A 21,918-nucleotide genomic window follows, 5' to 3' on the forward strand; every position below is an offset into this window, starting at 1 on the left:
TGCTTTGAATGATTTGCTGAAAGTAAGAACATCTGAAATTGAAAAGAATCATTTTTTAAATAAAAAGTTAAGAGAAAAAAAAATGCTTTTAGGCTGAATGAAAAATTTCTGCCAGATCTAGGTTTCAGTATGGAAATACCAATAAAGTTTATTATCCTTCATGCTTGATAATATCTAGATGCTTTATTTAGATGCTAAGTTCTAGATGCCTTCTTGCTCGCTTAAAAACCCCCCACTATTCAGAGTGGTCCCACAAGCAGAGCTGTTGCTCTCCTTTCACAGTGCATCCCCACTATCATAACGTTGATGTATATGACATTCTCTAGTTTCTTGGCATACCAGGTTTATAAAGCTGATACTATGTCCACTTCAGGACTGTGGCTCTCGTGTTATAGTTGTAGTGAGTGGCTCAGTAATCCACTGAGGATGCTTGTTCTCTACAACATCTGCCTGGCACTCAGTTCAATTACTAAGTGAGTGTTAAGCTAAGTAGTATGTCCTCCTAGTAGGTCCATTGTGCCCAGCCTGCATCGGTACACAATAGCTTGATTATATAAACATTCAAATCTTTCCATAAAGTGAGCATAGCATCTCTTCTCCCCTTGTGAACCAACATTTTCAATAAATGTTGGCCAATTAGATAATGGAACAGAGCTATAAAAGCAGGTAATTACATTTAAAATTAGTTCTGAAGATACATTAGCAAGAATACAGTTGGGAGCAGTGACATTTTGGCAAAAGAACGAACTAGATGGCATAACTTCCTACATGTTTTCTAAGCAGTTTCTGAAATATTGCATGAACTTCAGAAAATTAATTTAAATCTATTGAGCTGCATGCACACTGTCCAATCAATACAACTATTTAAGTAATTTAAAATGTATACTATGTAAAGGATGGAATTTCTGAAATATAGTGTGTTTCTTATTTGGATTTTTTTTTGGTCAGCTTTGTAATGCATTGACTAATATAAAAAAGACAGATAAAGGAAACTCGATCTCCAGAACCAGCCAAAATAATAATTTAAACTGTGTTTTAATTCTTGTAGCAGTGTATTGAAGAGTGCCTCATTACACAAGCAATACTGCTCATTTTAGTGGGAGCACTTGAGTGTTCAGACAGTAAAACCACCGTGTCCAACGCTGTAATTCTGTAGGGGTACAAAGTAAGGCAGTCCCTTAAGAACTAGAAAAGAGAGAAAAACAAAAGGGAATATTAACCTGTAGTGCCTTTCTTTTGCATTTTTAAAATTCTTATCAAAACAGTTCAGAATGCTCCTCCCCCTCAAAAGAAACCCCAAACCTCGTAGGGTGTACTGATTAAAAAAACCAGTGCACAGGAATAACCCTGGGAACTTGAACTTGGTTGTCAGTACTGTTAAATTTTTAGCCCAGGCTAGCCGTGGCTTTTGCCCAGCTCAACTAGCATTCACCCAAGCAGTTCGTAGGCCCGCTTTGGGACTTAGCGAGCTGCCTCACAGGGGCTTCAATGTGGCCACCGGTTTTTAGAGCATAGGGCCACTACAAATTCCAGAATAGTTAGAAGGTAGCACAAGACCCAACACTGACCCTGCATGCCTTTCGGGCAGCTTTAATTCAGACTGGCACGAATGTGGTACCACGTGCTCTACGCCAGTGGTGGCTGGGTTGAATGCATGAGACCCTGGAGTGGGTCTCCTGGTTTAGTTTCATACGAATGGAATCTCGTTCATTAGCACCGAGGCCATGCCACACGGCAAACCCAAACACGGGTCAGCGTTCGCAGTTCAAAGATGGTCAGAAGTGAGAAAATCAGGAGAACAGCACACTGCCAAATGTTAACGTAGAGGCACCACAGCAGAGTTTAGTGGGGCAGATACTGGTCATTCTGTACCATTTGGCCTTATTGCTAAAGAACAGTCCTGAGCACATTTAATTTAGTAGTAGATGTAACATCCTTTAATGTATGGGAAGTTTGGACAGAAGTCTAAGGGCAGTTAACTTGCAGAGTAGCAAAAAAAGAGATTCTTTATATCTGCTGGGTTTTCAAAGTATTAAAAGCTTTTCATGTTCTCCTACCCAATCCTTTCATGATCTCCATTAAAATTTATATTAAATTAAAATTGGAATGGAAGCAAATCTGACATCAAAGCTCACAGTGCTAGATGGATCCACATTCTGCATTGCTGTTTCTGCAGTGCGTTGTTTTCCCCATATTCAGGAAATGCAAAGTATAATAGAATGCACTACTAATTCTTTTTTAAAAACAGATTATTCAGACAAACTTTTTACTCTTGGCTATTGATAAAAACAATCATGAGCTTGATGCACTTTTATGTTTCTTTCCAGTACAGTTAGAGGCAGATTTGAAGAGCAAGATCAATAAGAAATTAGTGCTTATATCATTAAGAGGATATTAGTTACCCTATGGCCTTCATTAAACATTCCTGTGAGATGGGACTGCTATCATCAGAGAATGTAAACTATAAATATAATGGATTCATGCTACCTCAATGCGCTAATAGGAGGATTGTCTTAGAAAAGAAATCAATGCATTATCGCTTTCTGCTATAATCAAAGCACAACTCCTTCAGTGCAAAAACAAAGCATGTGTGCATGTGCTGACTGGTGCTTTAGGTTGAAATGGTTGTGGACAGAGACAGCCTGCTGAAGAGTCACAGGAAGATGTTTCAAAAGCCCATGTCGGGAAAGCACACTAAATGTAAAAAGACCAACAGGCTGTCTTTGTCCTCATGTAACTCTGAGCTGTTGAAGAATTGAGGAATGCAGTTCTTTTCTTTATCCCCCCCCCTTTTTTTTGCATTAGAACTGCAGAAAACAAAAAATCGCTAATGCAATGTTTCCTTCCTTTGTTCAAATTCAGTGCTGAGTACAAGCGGAGGACTAAATATGTGCAGAAGAGCTTGAATCCTGAGTGGAATCAGACGGTCATTTATAAAAATATCTCCATGGAGCAGGTGTGTGACTGTTAGTACTATTTGGTGTGATTTGCTGCTTTATTTGTTTGGTCTGTAGTACTCACTGCGGTGGAGCAATGGCATTGGCAGTTCTGTGAACTCTTGCCAAATTTAGGGAAAATTTGGAATTATGTATTTGGCTTTAATAGAACTCACTACATCAATACTCTTTTATTGTCCCTTTTGCTCATAAAAATGGTAATTTGTAAGGATCAGGGGCAATGTAGAAGGTACCAGGTGTGAATTTCCTTGACCAGCCCCATGCAGCTCCTCACCCTTTACACGTGCATCAAATTCTATATGCACAGATACAATAGGAAAACACCCAAGGGGAATGTTTCTGAATGATCAATATTGTTGTATTGTCAGTAATTTTACAAGTGTCTTCAATATAAGTGTATCAGACAAACAGTGAGTTCTTTTGAGACAAGGATGTTGATCACTACTAACTTTTTCTCCTCTTGCCTAACAGTGGTTCGCAGGAAGCATGTGACCCATCAATTTAATCATAGCTTTATGCCCTGAGATTCACGCTTTTGTCAGCATTCCTCAGATTTGTGGAGATAGGGCCAGGATCTTAACAGTCATAATTATGTCATAAGTACAGATGTGGCAACTCTAAAAATGATAATGGAATACAGGGAGGGAATAAATCAAGACATGAGGAGTTTCTAAAGCAGATGCCGAAACAATCATTCTCGGTTCCAGGAGTCATGCAAGTTTACTCAGAATACAGGTTCTACAGTTTTCTGGTTCAAAAACATATATGAAATGTAGAGATACAGGTTTCCATATAGCAGCAATGTTTAGCTTGAAGTATGAATCACCTGGGGGGGGGGGGGGGGGGGAAACAGAAGAAGTTTAATTTCCTTGTTATAGAAAGATTTCAATCACATCTGGGAAAGAGGTCTGTGAAAGCCTTCTCTGTTTCTTGTTGACTCCCTAACTCTAATTTTGATCTGTGGTGTTAACTGAGGCAGTATGTAGTAATTCAGTCCTCTTCTCTCCATTTTCATTTTAAAGAGACTTCTTACCATTTGAAAAGGTAAAATGATGGTCAGGCCTTTTGTTTAAATTGAATACTGGATCTGTGTGCAGTCCCTAATCTTTTGGCCTGTCTTAATATTTTGTTCTTGATACTTTCAACTTCATTTTTCAAGGCCATCTAATCTTTCAGTACTTCATAAAATATCCTGCAATGACCAGAATTGTGAATGACCAGATTTTTCAATGCCTTTAACACACTTCTCCAACATGACACTAAGACCTCAATATTATCTTCCTAACTTAATATGTTAGTTATTCATTCTTTTTGTTCAGCAAGGGAGACATAGATTAAGATGCTGGCTTTTCAAGGAGCAAAGCCTGTCTCACGGAAGCATTTGCATGTTTGCTCATCTCATCTACAGTCTTTTGCCTTTACAGTCACTACCTCAGATTAATTCAGAGGCACTCTGTTATATCTAGCTGTTATGGTTAATAGAGTTTCAGATGCTGCTTATGGTTAGTAGGGTTTCACATGCTATTTCTTGTAAACTTGCATAAATGGAAGCTCATTGACAGTGAAAGCCTAAGAAATAGGACTTGTGAGTCTTGTATGGCTGCAATATAAACCCTAAATCTTCTAGGTTCAGTGAAAACATCCATAAGTCTTAACAATATTTCCAGACAACATGGTCTGAGCTTTGCATTTTAAAATAACTCTTCAGTTTACTTAATTTGCTTTCAGATTCTGCTGCGAGGTTTCACACAGCTGTAGGTAAGAGTGCTTGGACATCAGACATTCAATCACTGTTTGGTCATTTTAAATTAGATAATGACCTCTAGGATTTAGTAGACATAGATTTATATGTCAGAAAATCTCTTAATATCTTTGATGTCAGTCTTTTGACTATTGTTTGGTGAAATGTAGCCTTTAGGTCACATTGAATTCTTTGATTTTTTGTTTTCAATTTGCAAATTCCCTCCTTTTCCCTTCCTCTGAGATTTTTATACAGTGCTTATGATTGTAACTGTGCATGCTTCTTCCAAGCATCACGTCTGCTATATATATTCTGTCCTCCTCTCAGACAGGGAAGTGCATGCAGGGAATAGCGTTTCCTTCCACACCTCGTCATGGCTTTTATTTAGTGGTTAGATACTTGTGTGAGTGATTCTTCTTGTATTAAGTTTGGTGCCCTAGCTCAGAGAAGACAAAGTAAAATACATGCCTAAATCAACAAACTATTCCACACTGATGATAAGTACATTCTGCAGTTTGAAGAACTATTGGCATGCATAGCTATTGTTTGCATGAAGAGATCTCTTGCATGAAGAGAAATATAAGACAATAGTCATGATAGACTGAGAATAAATGATCTGATCAACAAACAGGCAAAAATGCATCATACATGAAGTTGTACAGAGTTAACAAGCCATTCCCTAATATAAACTCATGAATCTTTATAAATAGTATTTCCTAAAAGAAGCATTTCCTTTCCATTCAAAGCACAGCTTGCTTTCTGACAGCAAATAAGTATTATTAAATATTTCCTAATATAGTTCTTTCACTGTCTAGACATTGGCTGGTTGCACAGTTTTTCATTTTTCTTTTCTGTTTCATAACCTAGCTGAAATTAAACTGAAAATAATTATGAGAAAGAGATCACTCTTTGAAATGAAAAAGACTTTTTCAAAGTCAGAATGATTAGTTTTATAATGTAGCAAATTCTACTTTGACAGTTGGAGATAAAATAAATTATACTCTGACTATTTAGTAATTTAAGGTTTTTTTAAGTAATAAAGTAGAAATAATTACAGTTTCAGAGGAAGGTCCAGTACACACAGTATAAATATTGTATAACAATTGCTAACTCAAGTCAACTATCTACTTTAAGTAGGAGATGATGCATCTGAATAGTTTTAGGAGAGATGGTAAAAGGTGTAAGTTCTTCTGCTGGTTAGGTCACTGGTATAATGTATGACCTCAATATAATGTGTGGCTTTGTTTATCTCAATTTCTTATTCATTAGAAACTAGATAAATTTCCTCAAGTAACAGATATAAAATGAAGCATTAAAACATGTGGCTAAAGCTCTTGCAAAATATTTTCTTTTCCTTAAATTGAAGTTTATATCTTTAGAAAGAATAATATTTTTGAAGTCCATGAGTGGTTTAGGAGCGTAAGTCTCATTCCCAAAAATAATAAAAGTTTTCATAAGAACAAGTTAGGCATTGAAGCCTAAATATTACTGAAGATCTTGAACAATAGAATATAGCTCCTAGGTTACCTATCGAAAGTCTTTTTTATCCTCTCATGTCCCGAAGTACAGCAATATAGAGATGAGAACACTAAAATGTTAAATGTGAATATAAACACAAAATAAGTATGTTGCATGATACAACACCTTAATTTCTACTCATCAAATATGTAAACTGAAATTTGCAATCTTGCACTTTTATAGGATCTGTGAAGTAGTTATACAATTTTCTTCAGGCATAGGAGAAAAGAAAACTACTTTAAAATATTGCCTTTGCTCCAGTCGTGAATTGTATGCACTTTCTCAAGGAAAATTCGTTAAATATTTCAAGCGATGCATTTTTTAATTACAAATAGACCTGCATTATCAGTCACAACACGCAGCGGTCTTAAGACATTCAAATCCAAAAATGGACACTTTTGTCACATGTGTTGTTGATTATGTCTTCAACAAGAGAAAATATTATTCCTAGTAGCAGGTTCCACATATTCCTTCATCTTCTTTCAATGATGGTTGTCCACAGCAGCCTAAAGCTAACTGGAGTTCACATGCAATAACATGTCTTTACTTTGTTTTTCTCTTTAGCATGTTCCTGCAAAGCCATGCCTGAAACTAGCTTAGGAATGCTCTTTTTGTAACACGGTCTGCGCTCAGATAAGTTTCACTGCTTTTCATAGTGTGTATATGGTCAGCTGGGCCAAAGGGCTTTCCCTCTTTTAGGGGCATTTTCTTATTTCCCTGTGAGTGCATTGCCCACTTGCAGAAATCCATTGGCAGGGGTCCATTTCAGAAAAAAATCATCTGGCATAAGTTAAATCCCTGACAGGGATCTGAACTTCTGGCTTCGTGAGCTAAAACAGGATGATGTAAGGCAGAGCCTCCCTTTGCTGTGATAGTATAATGGCTACTTTTCAAGTCACTAGCCATCAAAGGCTCTTTGCCTTTAATAGTGGTACATATACACAGGTTCAGAAAAGCAATTTTCTTCCTGTTTGAAACTCATTTCATGCACCCTGACTAATAAAGCTCTTTTGATGGCTTTTCATTGTCAATATTTTACAAAAGCTTTATTAAACTAAGAGGCTTGAAATAGATATCTCAAAGAAATCTAACTGCTGCAAGTTTTCAGCACAGTTTTATTATTATACTAATGCGAAAAAGCTAGCCAGGTAGGGTTCCAGTAGCTTGAAAGTCTCGTCTATTTTCCAGTTTCCACCAAAAATCCTTCAAGTACATATGCATTTTTTTCCCTTTCCTGGATCTATACATTCTTCTCGTTGTCTTTGCACTGTCATCACTTGCAACAAGAAGACCATGTCCTTCCAAAGTGGCAAAGACTGAGACAACACATTTCTGAAAAGCATTTACGCTATTCCTCTCTTTTTTGAGGATACAGTCACAAATACTTGATATAACAGGAAACTATATCATTCAGGAATCTAAAAGTAGCATGGACCAGTGGCTGCCCAAAACATTTTTTCAGGTTATTTTTCATATTGCAATTTTGATACTGTCTTGGAATAGCAAAGAGAAGGAATTTGATTCAGTCAAGGAAATCAGCTTCGCACATATTCTGTAAAGAATATTCAAAAGAGAATCTTTTCTGTGTTCAACTTTTCGCTTAATTTTTGTAGGTTATTTTTTAAGAAGTCTATGTTAAATATTGCCTAAGTAGGCAGGATTAAAAAAGAGAAAGATTATATATTTTTAAATCTTAGCTTTCAAATCACGTTCTTGCCTTCTTAAAGAGTACATTGTAGCTGCTAAAACTAGTACCATTACCCTTTGTGTGGGTTTACCAGGATATGCTGATTTTAACATGATTTCTAAAGAAACTGGCTTTGCATAGTTGCTTGTTTTTCTAAAACTAGCTGGGAGCAGAAGATATTCCTAATAAATAAGATGAAATTACCAGTTCAATGCAATTTAAAATGTTTAAAAACTGTCTGAATCTGTGTTCCATTAAATCAAGTAGCAGTGGAAGGAAATAGTGAAAACTGGTTTTCTTGAGAGCACATGTAACAGGTACATTAAATGCGATGGCTTATTGTTTCGATCAACAGTCAGATCCTTTGTTGCCCCTCTGCCCTAAGCAGCCAGCCTATAGCGAAAGCCGTGAGTGACAAGTTGCCTCTGTTGGGATGACAATCCTGACTATAGCATAAGATTTCTAGTCTGACTTCTTTTATCCAAGTATGCGAACAGAGTCCTTTTTCCCTCAGTAATGCTTGGAAGTATCCGAGAAATTTTTCTCAGACGTCCCATCTCCCCACAGCTTTTTATTTCTTCTCTCTTTCAAGCCATGTAAATTTATTACTGCCTCTCCAGCCACCGGCTGGACTTCTGCTCCTAGCACACGACACGGGTAATAATCCTTTTGTCCTTTCTTTGCCATCAGTCACCACAGACCCTTCAGATCACACTCAGATCAATCTTTTCTATAAGGTCAACTGCTCTGGTCAAGGGCTCCTCTTTCTCAAGCTGTCTTGTCACGTAAAAAGACTTATTTCTTCCTTTATCCTGTCAGAAGAGTGGTTTACACAGCTATCATGTTTAACACGGTCTGCAGATAATAGGTTTTGATGGTGGTCATTAATGCCTGACAGTACAACTTGTCCCGCATGTCTGAGCTGCTTGCAGAGTCCCAGTGACCGCACTGAGCTTGCAGGGGTATTAGAGCCAGGCCTTCACAGGTGACATTACACAAACGGGGTATTTAAATCAATATATGCAAGCTCCACATTCAGATGCACTTTGGGCAAATGTCTGAGTTCTGTATAAGCAAAAAAACGCATCAGACCTGACAAGAAAAGCTACAGAAAATGCAAAAAATGGGGCTTTAAAAAAAAAAAAAAAAAATCAGTCTGACTGTTGTGGTGAACATGCAGACTGGCAAAAATCAACTTACAGAAACTCCTCAAACGGTGCCAAATACATCTGTCTTGATATCAGATAACATCCCAAAATTCTTTTTCTGAGATCAAGGTTGATGGGAGGACAAAAGCTGCCTGGCTGTCACTATGAGAAAGGGTACAAGGAGATAATAAATAGAACCCTCTATATAGACTTGATATGAAGTTTATGGTGACAATGGGGTTAATTATCTTTTGACTTAAATTGTAGCTGAAAAAGAAAACACTGGAAGTGACTGTCTGGGATTATGATAGATTCTCCTCAAATGACTTTCTTGGTGAAGTGAGTATCTAATTTTCTCCTCTCTCTACACTGACTAGTGAGAAAGCTGATTAATTACATGCTGATATTTGGAAACTGTTTGCTTCCTAGGCATAGGCGCAGTGAAAACATGTATTCTTTAAGTATTACCTTCAATACATAACAGTTTTAATGCTGACTTCATAACAAATTGTCATGATTTCCTTCACTCAGACATGTAAGACACCTGCCTTCTCTTTCGCTCAATGAACTGTAAGTTTATTTGGGACTCAACACAACGTTATTTCAGTGAAAATTAAGATGGTTTTCTGAGCATGGGACAGCAACAGCCATAAGAGTGACTGCATGGGAAATTCTTGTTATGACTGATAAACTGTATGTATGATAAGCTCTATTTTAATGTGATATGGCAGGCTGTGAAGGTATCAGTCTTTGGAAATTATTAAAAGATTAAATTCTGCCATCAAGCCATAATTCAGCATATGCACAAGTAACTTCAAGTGTTAGCTATTTGGTCTTGCTGATTTGAGGTCTCATTTTTAACTCCTGTGAAATAAATAACACTACAAAAGTGTAATTGATAGCAAAATCCCGTAAGGCTTATTGTGAATATCCCAATAATTAAACGAGATCGGTGGTCATGGGAAGCAATGCACTTTCTCTTTAAAAAGCAAACAAACATATGCACATATAATACAGATTTACCAGCAATAACCATGATGTCAAATAAGTAATTAAAAATGTTATTACCGAAGAGGATTATAATTAGAAACAGATGCCCAGAAAAATCAGTTCCTCAAGTTATTGTTCATAAACAGTGACTCAAAGTATTTCTGCTTATCCTGCCTTTGAATTTAGCAAACAGGCACTCACTTCAGCTCCAGTTCCCTTTTGTGTGACTATAAAACTGGGCAATCAGCGTCACTATATGAACAATTACTAAAATAAATATATAGGAAGCAGCTACATGATTACTTACTTCCTGCATACTGCATCAGTATTCTTGCTGAGTTAATATATTTATCCAAATGCAGGGCTTTACTGAATGTTTACATCATTATTATTTATGACATTTAGAAAACGGATGCTCCCACAGCTGCTTTCACAGCAAGATTAGAGCTTCTGGCTTGAAATATTTTCAACCTCTAGAACTATTTTATTTATTAAATGATTCAGACTTAAATAGGAAAATAGTTCTCCCTGGAGAAAGGAAGGGAAAAGACTATCCAGTCTTTCTTGTGCAGTAACATCAAGTAAGGAATATCCAAATCATGCCATAAGGAATTTGTCACAAAGGCATAAGCAAAGCTGCTAATGGGCATCAAAGACTGTAGCTGCATTGAATGTGACTGTAGTCACATTGCCCTAGAAGACAAGTGACACATCATGATTCACATCCATACACTCTTCTCCTCCAGAACAGAGCCTCCAGCCTACAACACCTATTGGGAACACTGCTGTCTTCCACTTGATTCCCAAAATCATAGTCAAATCCACACTGGGGAGCATGCTGATAACTAAGTTATATCCTCTGGTTCTGTTCCATTTATAAGTATAGATCTAACTAGAGAGACCAAGTCAGGTCACCTACAAACCTGTAAAGCTGTAAGAAAGAAGAAAAGGAAGAGAGGTTTTCAACCTCCTAGACAAGATCAGTTGTAAGGAGACTTCCCCAGACCTAAATTTCAAGGGGCTTTCTTTTATTCAATCTTGTAATCAACTGATGAAGACATAGTTCCCTGAGGTATTCTCACTCCTTTTTGTCTAGTATTTCTAAAGCTTCCGTACCTGACCTGACCTTAGTGTTAATTCCTCTCACCTTAGAGCCAAACACAAGGCTGTTTTTGTCCTTTCCTTTGTTCAAGGCTTTCTGATGACCCTTAGATACTCTACATCTGTTTTGTTTTGTTTTTTTTAAGAAAATTTCCAAAACTTCTATTAGCAATGCAGGTGACCTAGAGCTGGTTTTAGCTAGCTATATATATATATATATATAGCTAGCTATCTTTTTTTTTTTTTTTTTTTGGCCAGGTTGCTCATTTCATTGCTACATTGTTATTGCGCCTCCTCCCTGCCACCAGGATTGAAGTTTTCGTTCCTGAATGGCCTATTGAATTCTATTATTTTAGTGAAGTGCAAAGGTGCAAATTGCAAATCTCTATTCTTTTCTTTTCATTACAAATTCTGTAGATATGGAACTTTGAAAAGAATCAGCAAGCACCAGTCTTACATTGTACAAGATCTTATATACTAACAAATATCAAATTATTTGCCCTTCTCTAGTATTGACATAAAGGAGAAAATGATAATACCCCATTCTTCTGTTAAAATGTGTCTATACAAACAACTGCAGGATGACTGAGCTCTTTTCTCTCTTGCCCCAAAGGTAGTGCTTACAAGCTACCCCTTAAAATATCTAGTCATCTTGGTATGGAGCTGTGTCAAGCTAATGGACCCTACTGAAATCCTGTTGAGAAGGCACATTAGTTAGGCACAGCAACATGCTAATGAATGTGTTTTCTGGACCACGACCACTTTACATCAGGCTAGGTCAGAGTGTAGGCAGAGAATCTTGAGTCTGTCAGCACTCATCCTGAGATCCTTAATCCCTTGCACTTGGTTGCAATTTCTGGTAACGTAACTGTAGACTCTTCTGCTAAACACTATCATTAATAGATCAGATTCAGGCCACATATTGTACTTTGAATCATTTATAGGTATTGATTGAGTTATCCAGCATCTCTCAGCTTGACAACACTCCTCGGTGGTACCCTCTGAAAGAGCAGAGTGAAAACATTGATCACGGGAAAACTCACTCTGGACAGAGTAGCCAGCAATCTCCAAAACCATCAGTCATCAAGAGCAGAAGTCATGGAATCTTCCCGGATCCCTCCAAGGGTAGGAATGACTCCGTGCATCAGATATGAAAAGTTTTCCCAGATCATGGAAAAACCTTTGCTATTCTTAAATTCTAATAGAAAATTAAAGTTACTGCTATGAAGTTTGTGTACACTTTCATTAAAAACTTATTTCTCTGTCATGAATTCAGTGGAGGCTTGTGCCAAGACTTAATCTGGTCTGAATCTGTACCAGCCAGCTTACTGAGCATTTGTGTGTTTTAATATAGCAATTTATAAGCTCTATAGGCTTTGCACATCTACTATAGATTCTGTGCCCTTTTCATTTTTGATAGCCTTGACCAAATTCAATATGTATTTGGCTTTCTTTTTCATATTCCTTAAATATTCTATGGGCATTTTACCTTCTGGAAATGTCACATTAATATTTTATAGAATATCAGTTATGCTATAATAATACATATGCATTTCCAGTCAATGATGGTGGGCTGCAGCATATCTCAATTGCATTGAAAAACCAGTGGAGCTGGTATAGTAGAATTATACTAGCATTTGCAAAAGGAGAATTGCTCTCAATGTCTCTCTCCAACAACTTTATCTCTACCTTTTTTTTTTTTTTAACTGAGTACATAGTGGCCAATAGCTCAGCTTAGATACAATATATGTAATATCCAAGTAATAGCCATCCCAAATAGAATCCAGCTGAGAGCACCAGAACGGTAAGATTCTGGTCCATCTCTTCTCTATTTCTCTGTGTAATGTTTTGCTAACAACTTTTTAAATCATGGTGTATTTATAAGATCAATATCTAAATCAGAGGTTATTAGTTAGTACAAAAGCTATTATTGTAAGTAGACTACAGTTTTGTCTGGGGCATTCAGCAGTATGGAAGATAAAACTGCTTGTCTTACCTAAATATTCAACACTGGCTTAAGTGATACTATTTATTCTCTCCATACTAGATAGGTAGAAGAAAACAGGAAATGATTTAGGCTGTAGACTACACCATTGATCCACCAGAACAAACCAGGGCAGGAAGCATAATTCACAGATAAAAAACAAACAGTAAATGAATTATTCCTTGGGCCAAAGAACAGTGAGGAAGTAGCAAATGGTGCTTTGTAGGAGTTTCCTAATCATAACATATCTTGACACTCTGAATGGAGTTGTGCAGCTTAATCACTATTTCTTGGTCTGGAACACAGCTAGAGAAAGAAAATGAGTTTGTCTGTTTTTAATAAATGCAACAGTTGTGCTTCTCCATTTCCCTGGTAGACATGCAGGTGCCCACCATAGAGAAATCTCACAGCAGCCCAGGGAGCTCCAAATCTTCCTCTGAAGGACATCTACGCTCTCACGGGCCATCTCGCAGCCAAAGCAAAACCAGCGTCACTCAAACCCACCTTGAAGACGCTGGGGCAGCCATCGCCGCTGCTGAAGCAGCTGTCCAACAGCTTCGCCTTCAACCAAGTAAAAGACGCAAATAAATTCCTCAGCATGGCAGCTTAATGTTCATCTGTTGCCTTTTTCCCTGCTGTCCTTCCCTTTTTGGCTATTTTTTTTCTGCTGTTATTGGCACACTGTGCTCACTCTGTTCAATGTCTTTTTTTGTGTGCCTGTGTTTGAATACATATAATTACAGTATACTCTTGTATTTAGAAGTCTTTTATTTTATTTATTTTTTTAATTTATATAGACTGCAGTGAAACTGGCTGTTTCTCCATCACTCCCGTCACTCATGGTCCATGATGTTCCATAGCTGTGCATGACTCACAGAAAATCCCATTGTGTGGTGGTGTTTTGATGTCGCTAAATAACCCTATCAATGAAACAAGCAAAACTTGCAGAGAGGCGGCTGCCAGCTTTGCAAGTCACACACAGCAAGTACTGAGAGCACATTAGAAACAAGATGTTACTATGAGCAGTAATCAGGAAGGACAGTGCCACAGAAACAAAAGACAATTTAAAGTTAAAAAAATATATATTTAACTGCATGGCCAAGATTTCTATTTTTTGAAATGTCTGCTTGTAGATATCTAACATTTTTTGGAAAGACAATGTAAGGCAACCTCCTTTCTTCTTAATCTCTCAAATAAAATCTTATTAGTGAGGAGTACACCAGCAACACACAAAACAGTGAAGTTTAACACTAGTAGGTTTCAACATTGTTAACAACTTGTTCTCCTTTCGCTTTGACTTTGCTAAGTCAGTTGTCATAGTCAGTTCAATTTTCCTGGTAACTTCTATGCCATAGACTGATTAAGCATTAGAATAGGTTTCATCTGACATCTTTATCTAAATTAATAAATTACAACTTTTCCATTCAAAAGCGTGGTGCTCCAGAGTATAATTCAGACCTGCATCTTACTGTCAGTTGAGGATTTAGTTGCTGGCAAATTAAAGCTTTCTAAGTGCGGATTCATTGTGTTTGTTTTCAGGGTCTGTTGATGCCATAAACTTACCATGGTATAGTGCAAAAAAATAGGGGGAAAGTTATTTCCCTTGTGTTCACCATCATTAATAAAGAAACAGCCAGTTTTAATACTCTTTAATGCTGTGCATGTGGTGTCTCTTTGGTGTTTGAAAACACTACTTATTTAAATACAGAGAAAAAAAAAACACTTCTGTTTGCATGAATAACATTTAAGCTGGTTCCATCTGAGGATACATACTCTGGGTTTCCATTTCACCCACACTGCCACAGCAGCACATAAAAGCGGTCAGTCTAATCATGCCAGGAAGCAGCACAGACACAGCATAGCAGGAGTCCTCCCTATTCAAAGAACTCAGTCTGACAATCTGCCTCCACCAGCCAATGACAACAAAGACCAAAGCCAACTAGCCCTCAGGAAAGTGATGTCTGATGGACCAGTCAAGCCTGAAGGAGGTGAGCAGAAAGACATGGTTAAGAAACCAACCACATCCCAAATCCTTCTTGCCATGTCTACTAATTCATTGCAATATTTAATTATTTTATTTTCCCCACCATTAACTGCTGTACATGTTAACATGAATCAAGAACTCTGCTTGATCTTTCCACATCAGCGCATAAGTCCATAACGAAAAGCTATGCTAAGCAACTTTACCAAACAGCAAGCTTATGCACTTCCATTCCACTGGAGGACTTGGACTTCTGTCAAAATACGGTATAGCTTTGTTCATGTTGCCTAATAAAAAAGCATGCATCCAACTTGGTCTGCTTACGCATGATTAAACATAACTTGTACTGTGACGAAAACCTAACTGCACATTTTTATTTCTGGAATTCTAATTAGGACATTAACAATCTCTTTTTCCTCTCCCAACTTTGTTGTTATGTCAAAAGCCATCAGCACAGATAATTTTTCAAACCACCAGTGGAAAGGAAAGGAGTTTTGATCCATGTATACCTCAATCTCTTGATAATTTTTCTATCAGTATCTTCAAAAATGACTGTTCTGCCTATAGGCACTTGTACATCAAATCTGAATGCCAGATATCATGAATTTATCCCCGCATTGCAAATAAAGAGCCAGAATCTCAATTGGTTCTAATCAGCACTGTTCCTTTGATTTCTGGAGCATTTTCTTAATTTTCAAAGAATTTGAGGAACTAGCCCAATAAAGTTACAGACTGGACTGCCAGATTCTCTCATACGCTGTAACCCCTTGCCAAGCTCTCATGATTCTTTGCAAGTTTTTCTGTCAGCAGTATCGCACACCATGGGCAATACAGTCTGGTTGAGGAGGTTGTAGGAGAATAAGGGGCATTAAGCTTCAAAACTGTATGTCCTTGATGGCAATGAGTCATTACAGAGAAATAATGTGATGTTGAAATGACTGACGAAAAAGGGCAATTTAACAAACAAGTTTAAACATTCTATTTAGAAATAACAAGTTGTTTCTTACTTGAAAGCTTTAAAAATTTACACTTCTGTAGGTATATATCTATACACACACACATGCATGCTTACACACACACACACACACACACACACACACTCACATATTGTTCTATTCTACAGCTCAGTTCCAGATCCTCAGTTCAGATAGAGGCCAGAGGATATGGCTGAACTTGTGTTCAGCGATCTTGACAAAGGCCCATCCTATTCCTGGGATGTATATCATACAGATCTAAATTACTCGTATGATCCTTCAATGTGTTGTATATGTAGAGATTTATCATAAAGACTTCTAGTCAAACAACATCTTTTGCTGTGGATAAATAATACCAAAATCATTTGTTTGTGATAAGGTTGAACAAGGAACTATCCAGGCCACAGCTTAGCTGCAAGTACCGTTGTCACTGAGCTGTTACACTAGCTTCTTTGCTCTTAAAACTGTGGAAAGGATATGTATCAATATACATCTGGCTCATAGTAATATTATGAGTATCAGTATAGAATCCTGGCATTAAGAGCCACATGAGTGTCATTAATATGTTAATAGGGTTGGAATTAACATGAGGAGACCTGATATTTTTAGCTTTTTACTTCTGACATATATATGCAACGCATGATGACCTACACAAAGTTTTCAAGTTTGGTTTCAGATCTCTGACAAAGTTTGGATTCTTCTTGCTATACCCAAACTAGTTAGTCCTAATTTATTCATATGAAGTGGGTGAATAATTACTTTTTTTGAGGTTTGCAGATCTCATTTGTAATTCAGCAGGAGCAAATACAAGAGAAATTAATTGAACTTTTATTGAGTATTTAAGTTAAACCAAGAGAGATTATGACCTTGGATAGAAAAAGTGCCAAAGATATTCAAACAAGCTTTTGATTTACAGAGCTCTTCAAGGGAAGAGGAGATGAAGTCAAAAGAGATTTTCCCTCTAATTCAAAAATTCTAAAATTTGAGACTATTGTGAACTCTGAGTATTAGTTTGCAAGTCCGTTCCTGCAGGGACACTGCATTGTTGTGTTGCCCACCCATCAAAGCCTGCTTAACAGGTTCCTCTTCCTGGTGCCAATAAATAAATTGTTTTTATGCACTGGAGCTATGACCTTAGCAAGTTATTAAGGTCTGATTTTGCACTTTTTAGTTTGTCATTAAATTTCAAATTCCTTTATTAAGGAAGCCTTTATAAATATTCTGCAAAATAGTTATTAATTGCCACAGCTATTTCCCTGTGAATTTATCAGGGAACACTATATATACATTTTGTTTTGTTTTTTGTTTACCCCAACCACACAAGATGATAGCAAACTAATAATTCCAGGAAAATTTGGGAAAAATTTGAATCATTGTCTATTACACATATAAAATTAAGTGCATTCCTTTCAGCATAAAGGTATGAATTGGACTTTATTCATCAGATGAGTCAGCTTATTCATATAGTATAAATCAGTGTTTCCTCTAAGTCAATATTTTATCCTGGAAAAGGATCTTCCCTACCATTTCTTTATAGGTTGCTTATATTTTAAGTACAACAAATGATTTTAGAACTCTTCTGCTGTGAAAAGTTACAGATATTCTGAGGATACCGGTTCTCTGGATATATGTATACAAGAGAAGTATGCAGGTGTATCTGCAGTATAGTTATTTACTGAATTGGCCTTTTCCAAAACAGTGCATTGTGTCAAAAGAATAAGTAGCATGCTTCATTCTGATAACTTCCAATTAAGCGAATAAGAAAGCCAAGAAAAGGCAACATTTCCCTTCAATGTCAGAGCATAGATTAAAAAGGTGCACAAGCCCTACCTCACTAGGATGGAAAACATTAGTTCCAATGAAATTAGGGGCTCAGAACACACACACACACACAGAATATTCACCATATGTTCAGCCTGTATCTACATAACTGGCTATTTTTTAGAGTACACAATTTTATAGGCAGTTCTGGTCTCTTTGCAGGTATTCTATATACTTTCCTTGTGGTTAAAATTCAGTGAGGTTGTCCTTACTTGTGGAAGAAAAGGTGCCAATTTTGCCCCAAAGGACACAATGTGTAATACATTAAAATACTCACTGGTCAGCAATAAAATCCCTCTATGACCAAAGGAGAGAATTTCTAGAAGACTGCTTTGTTTCTTCCTGGGTTCCTTATATCACAGTAAATTAACATTTAAATAGATGAGTAGATGATTTTAAGCCTGAACCTCATGGTAGCCATATGCATCCTTTCAGACACCCATAAGAGAGAAGTTACAAGTCAATACCCTATTGCTGGAACATCCATATGATGACAGACACCAAAGAAGACATGAGCTTATATATATGTATATATGCATGTATATATGCCTCCTCTTTTATTTGGCACATGAAGGTACTGCCAGGACAAAAACACTGTTATACACCTGACCTGAATTAGTCAGCAAATGTTCAAGATTTAGTAAAAATACCAACTGTTTCAGGTGAAAAACCAACCATTACTGTTGGTACTAGAAAGATATGGTGGGGGGTGGGGGCAGGGAATCATTTAGTGTACTACAAGCAATATATTACTACAGCAATTCCTATCCATTTTCCCTATATTTTACCCAGTAGATATGTTGTCATAACATGACAAGGTTTTTGCAGCCCAGAACCGCTGGCAATTTAAAATCCCAGCATTATCTGAAAACCTCCAATACTAACTACTGCCTGTACCTAGGATCTACTAGACTGTTCCATCTCCTATAGAGCATTTCATCTTTTACATTACAAGTATTCCATTGCGCCCCAAAAGCTTTTCTGTGATATCCTAAGAGGTTACTACTTTCCAAATAGTTGTGTGTGTTTCAAATTGATTTTACTGGTCCGAGAGAAGCCTGCTATCAAAACTAAGGCTGGAAGCTTCCTGCAAGAGCAGACAGACTGTGCATCAGCGTTTCTATAACTGTACCCAAAAGAGCCTGTGAAATCCTATCTCTTCAAAGACCTCTGGTTTAAAACACCTTACCTCAAAAGGGAGCACACCTGCTTTTGTTTGCCCGACCCACCAACTTTGACAAGAGTCCACTTTACTGTCAGCATAGCAGTAGGTTAAAGCTATGAAAAGAAGTCATGTGCTATACGTACCAACAAGGTATTGCTAGCACTGTAAACCCCATGATACAGGTTTGAGGCAGCACTATATAATTTCTAGCCATTTAGTTGTAAGAATTTAAGCCTATGGGTATTTTCTTCATCACTGACTTCTATTTGCTAGCCTTAGCAACACTGCAGAGGGGAAGGAAATTGATTTCTAGGTTCTATGAATCTTTTGGATTATGTTTGATTGTGCAGGAATTTTAAATAGCTGCTTATTTGGGCTCTCTTTAGGCATATATCCTTTTTTACCCTTTTAACAGGCAATATCATGCTCTAATTTCCTAACATAATTTAGGGCGTTTCTTTCACACTGAAAATTATTAACTGCCCAATAAAGCTGTTTTATGCCTAATTTCACCAGGCTCTTAATTTCCAAATAAATTAAATGGGCTCTCATATTGCTAGAAATAACCAGTTTTCAAGAATGGTTATCAAAACAGGAACAGTTTGTCCCCACTCTCTGCAGACAGCAGTAATCTTTGGCTGCCTTTTGAGTCTGTTGTTTTGGCCTAAAAGCCAGCACATTTTGCTTCTGCTATTTCTGCTATTTACTCTTCCACCATTTTAAGCTGACATGTAATTCCAGGAAATTGCTCAGATTCTTCACTTGATAAATCCTATTTAAAAAGTCGATTAGATGGTAGCCTAAGCCTGTGAAGCACATGAAAGAAAATTATATCATCAGAATTGCTTTGCTGGGTGAAGGAATACAATCACCACATTTTTAGACGTGTGCTATTCTGCCACCATTACTCACCTTATATGATAAATTGCTCTGTGAAGAGTTGTGTTGAAATTTCACAAAATATCACTATATGGTCAAAGCCGTATCTAATATACAAATGTGGCTGAAATGGGGCCATTCAGTAGGAGGAAGTGTGAGGAAAGGAGACTATTAGAACTGACTTGCAGCATATCCCTTTGATCACTGATTTTTATGCATCTTCTGTCTGTTCACAGAGATGCAAATAGCAGTCCCAGCTAGCAAGTTTTACTCTGCAGAGCTCTACAGAGTGAGCCATAGCAGCACTGGCTTTTAGTGCTAGCAAACCCTTCATGGCTTACATTGAGGAGGTTCAGTAAGATGATATCAGCCCTTTTTGTTCCCCGAGGTTTGTCACAAGGCTACCAGTATTAGCAAATTTTCAAGCAATTTGGGACAAAGTCTCCAAGGTTAATCCTGAACACATACCCAAGTATTTTTCCCATATTGCTGTTTGGGTTATAAATAGGACTGTCTTTCCCAATGTGCTTACACTCTTACATTTCTGGTCCTAGACAGACCCAAAAAGGGAAACATCCATTTGAGAGGAAGAGAACGTGTCATCTACAATCTAACTCCCAGGAGAAGGTTTTGTGTGAATCTGATCTTCTTTTATCCACATGACCCACAGCACTGCATAGTCCAATTTTTAATTTTTAGTCCTTCTTTAAAGAAAATGTCCATTCACTGTAGAAAAATGGCTGGAGAGGCTGACAGCACTGGATTGTTTCCACTTTGCTACTGACTGATTTGACAGTTCAAAGCTATAGGGATTTCTGTGAATTATCTCCCTTATGTTAGGTTAAAGAAAGAATATCTATTCTCTGTTGTAAGAACAGACCTTTCTGGAAGATTAAGTGAAATCAATCAGGCTTCTGTTCTTTCCTTTCTTATTGATTTAAATAGGACATTTTTGTTATGCTGAAGCATGGCTTACGTGTTTTCCCTGGTTATAAAAGTTGATTTTCTAACTGGCTCCACAAGCAAAAGTAAAATACTCTTACCATATCTATAGATATAGATATATAAAAGGGGATAAGAAGTGAGGTTCAATTTTCTTGAATCAGCAATTCTTTTCCAAGAAGGCATAAGGGAGTAAGCGAGTGAAGATCATTCTGTCAAAGGCATTTTTTTTCCCCAAAAACAATATTGAATACAAAAGACATTTGTCTAACCATTATCATTTTTTCATTGGAAAATGCTGACCCTACGCCAGAGAGATTTTTATGATCTGCTTCCTTAAAATCTACAAGTAGGCAATCAAGAAAACTTCCAGCTTGTTTATGTATTATTCACTAAAACAGTTGAACTGAAACTTCTGTTTATGACAACCCATATGAAAGACAGTAAAACATTATCACTCCATGGTAGCACTAATATCACACTGCTAGCTACTAAATATGACATCTCTACCCATCAACACATCTTCAGATTAGGTAAAGGACATGGCAGCAAGGTAAGATAGGACTCATAGATGAAAATGAAAGTGAGGCTATAACAATAGCAGGAATTCTGTACGCTAGCTCAGAGGAAGCAACCCATATGAGAGTAAGAGAGTTTTTAATTGTCATTTCCTATTTCCATTCTTTGCAGCCAGGTGGCTGGACAGCCTAGACACATTTAGGCTTACAGTCTTTAGAAAGTACCAAGCAGCTGATAAACTTCAGAAAGAGTTCATGGACAAGAGACTGGAAAGAAGGTCTCCTCTTTCACAGTAAGAGGCCAAATCAGGACGCTCGTTAATGCTCTGGTTAAACTTTTCCTCTTCTATCTGTTGATACCTGAAGAATATTTTTTCTTCTCAAAAATACAGTGATTTCAGCATGATATGTAATTTTCAGCAAGACTTTGAAGATGAGAAGTTAAAGGTTTGGGGTTTTTTTTGTTTTTGTTTTTGTTTTTTTTTTTTTGTTTTAAAAAAGGACCAGGAAAC

The 21,918-nt window shown here is 37.1% G+C and overlaps 1 protein-coding gene across 1 annotated transcript in view; it reads left to right on the forward strand.

Moving 5' to 3' along the window:
* Positions 1–21,918, forward strand: part of PCLO (piccolo presynaptic cytomatrix protein) — a 368,844-nt gene that overhangs the window by 289,799 nt on the left and 57,127 nt on the right. The window contains exons 17-21 of the mRNA XM_064504922.1: positions 2,863–2,956; positions 9,319–9,390; positions 12,087–12,267; positions 13,503–13,697; positions 14,932–15,114. Of these exons, the coding sequence (XP_064360992.1) occupies positions 2,863–2,956; positions 9,319–9,390; positions 12,087–12,267; positions 13,503–13,697; positions 14,932–15,114 (725 nt within the window). The remainder of the gene's footprint in view (positions 1–2,862; positions 2,957–9,318; positions 9,391–12,086; positions 12,268–13,502; positions 13,698–14,931; positions 15,115–21,918) is intronic.

The sequence above is a fragment of the Dromaius novaehollandiae genome, chromosome 1 (assembly GCF_036370855.1).
Source record: "Dromaius novaehollandiae isolate bDroNov1 chromosome 1, bDroNov1.hap1, whole genome shotgun sequence".
Lineage (NCBI taxonomy): Eukaryota > Metazoa > Chordata > Aves > Casuariiformes > Dromaiidae > Dromaius > Dromaius novaehollandiae.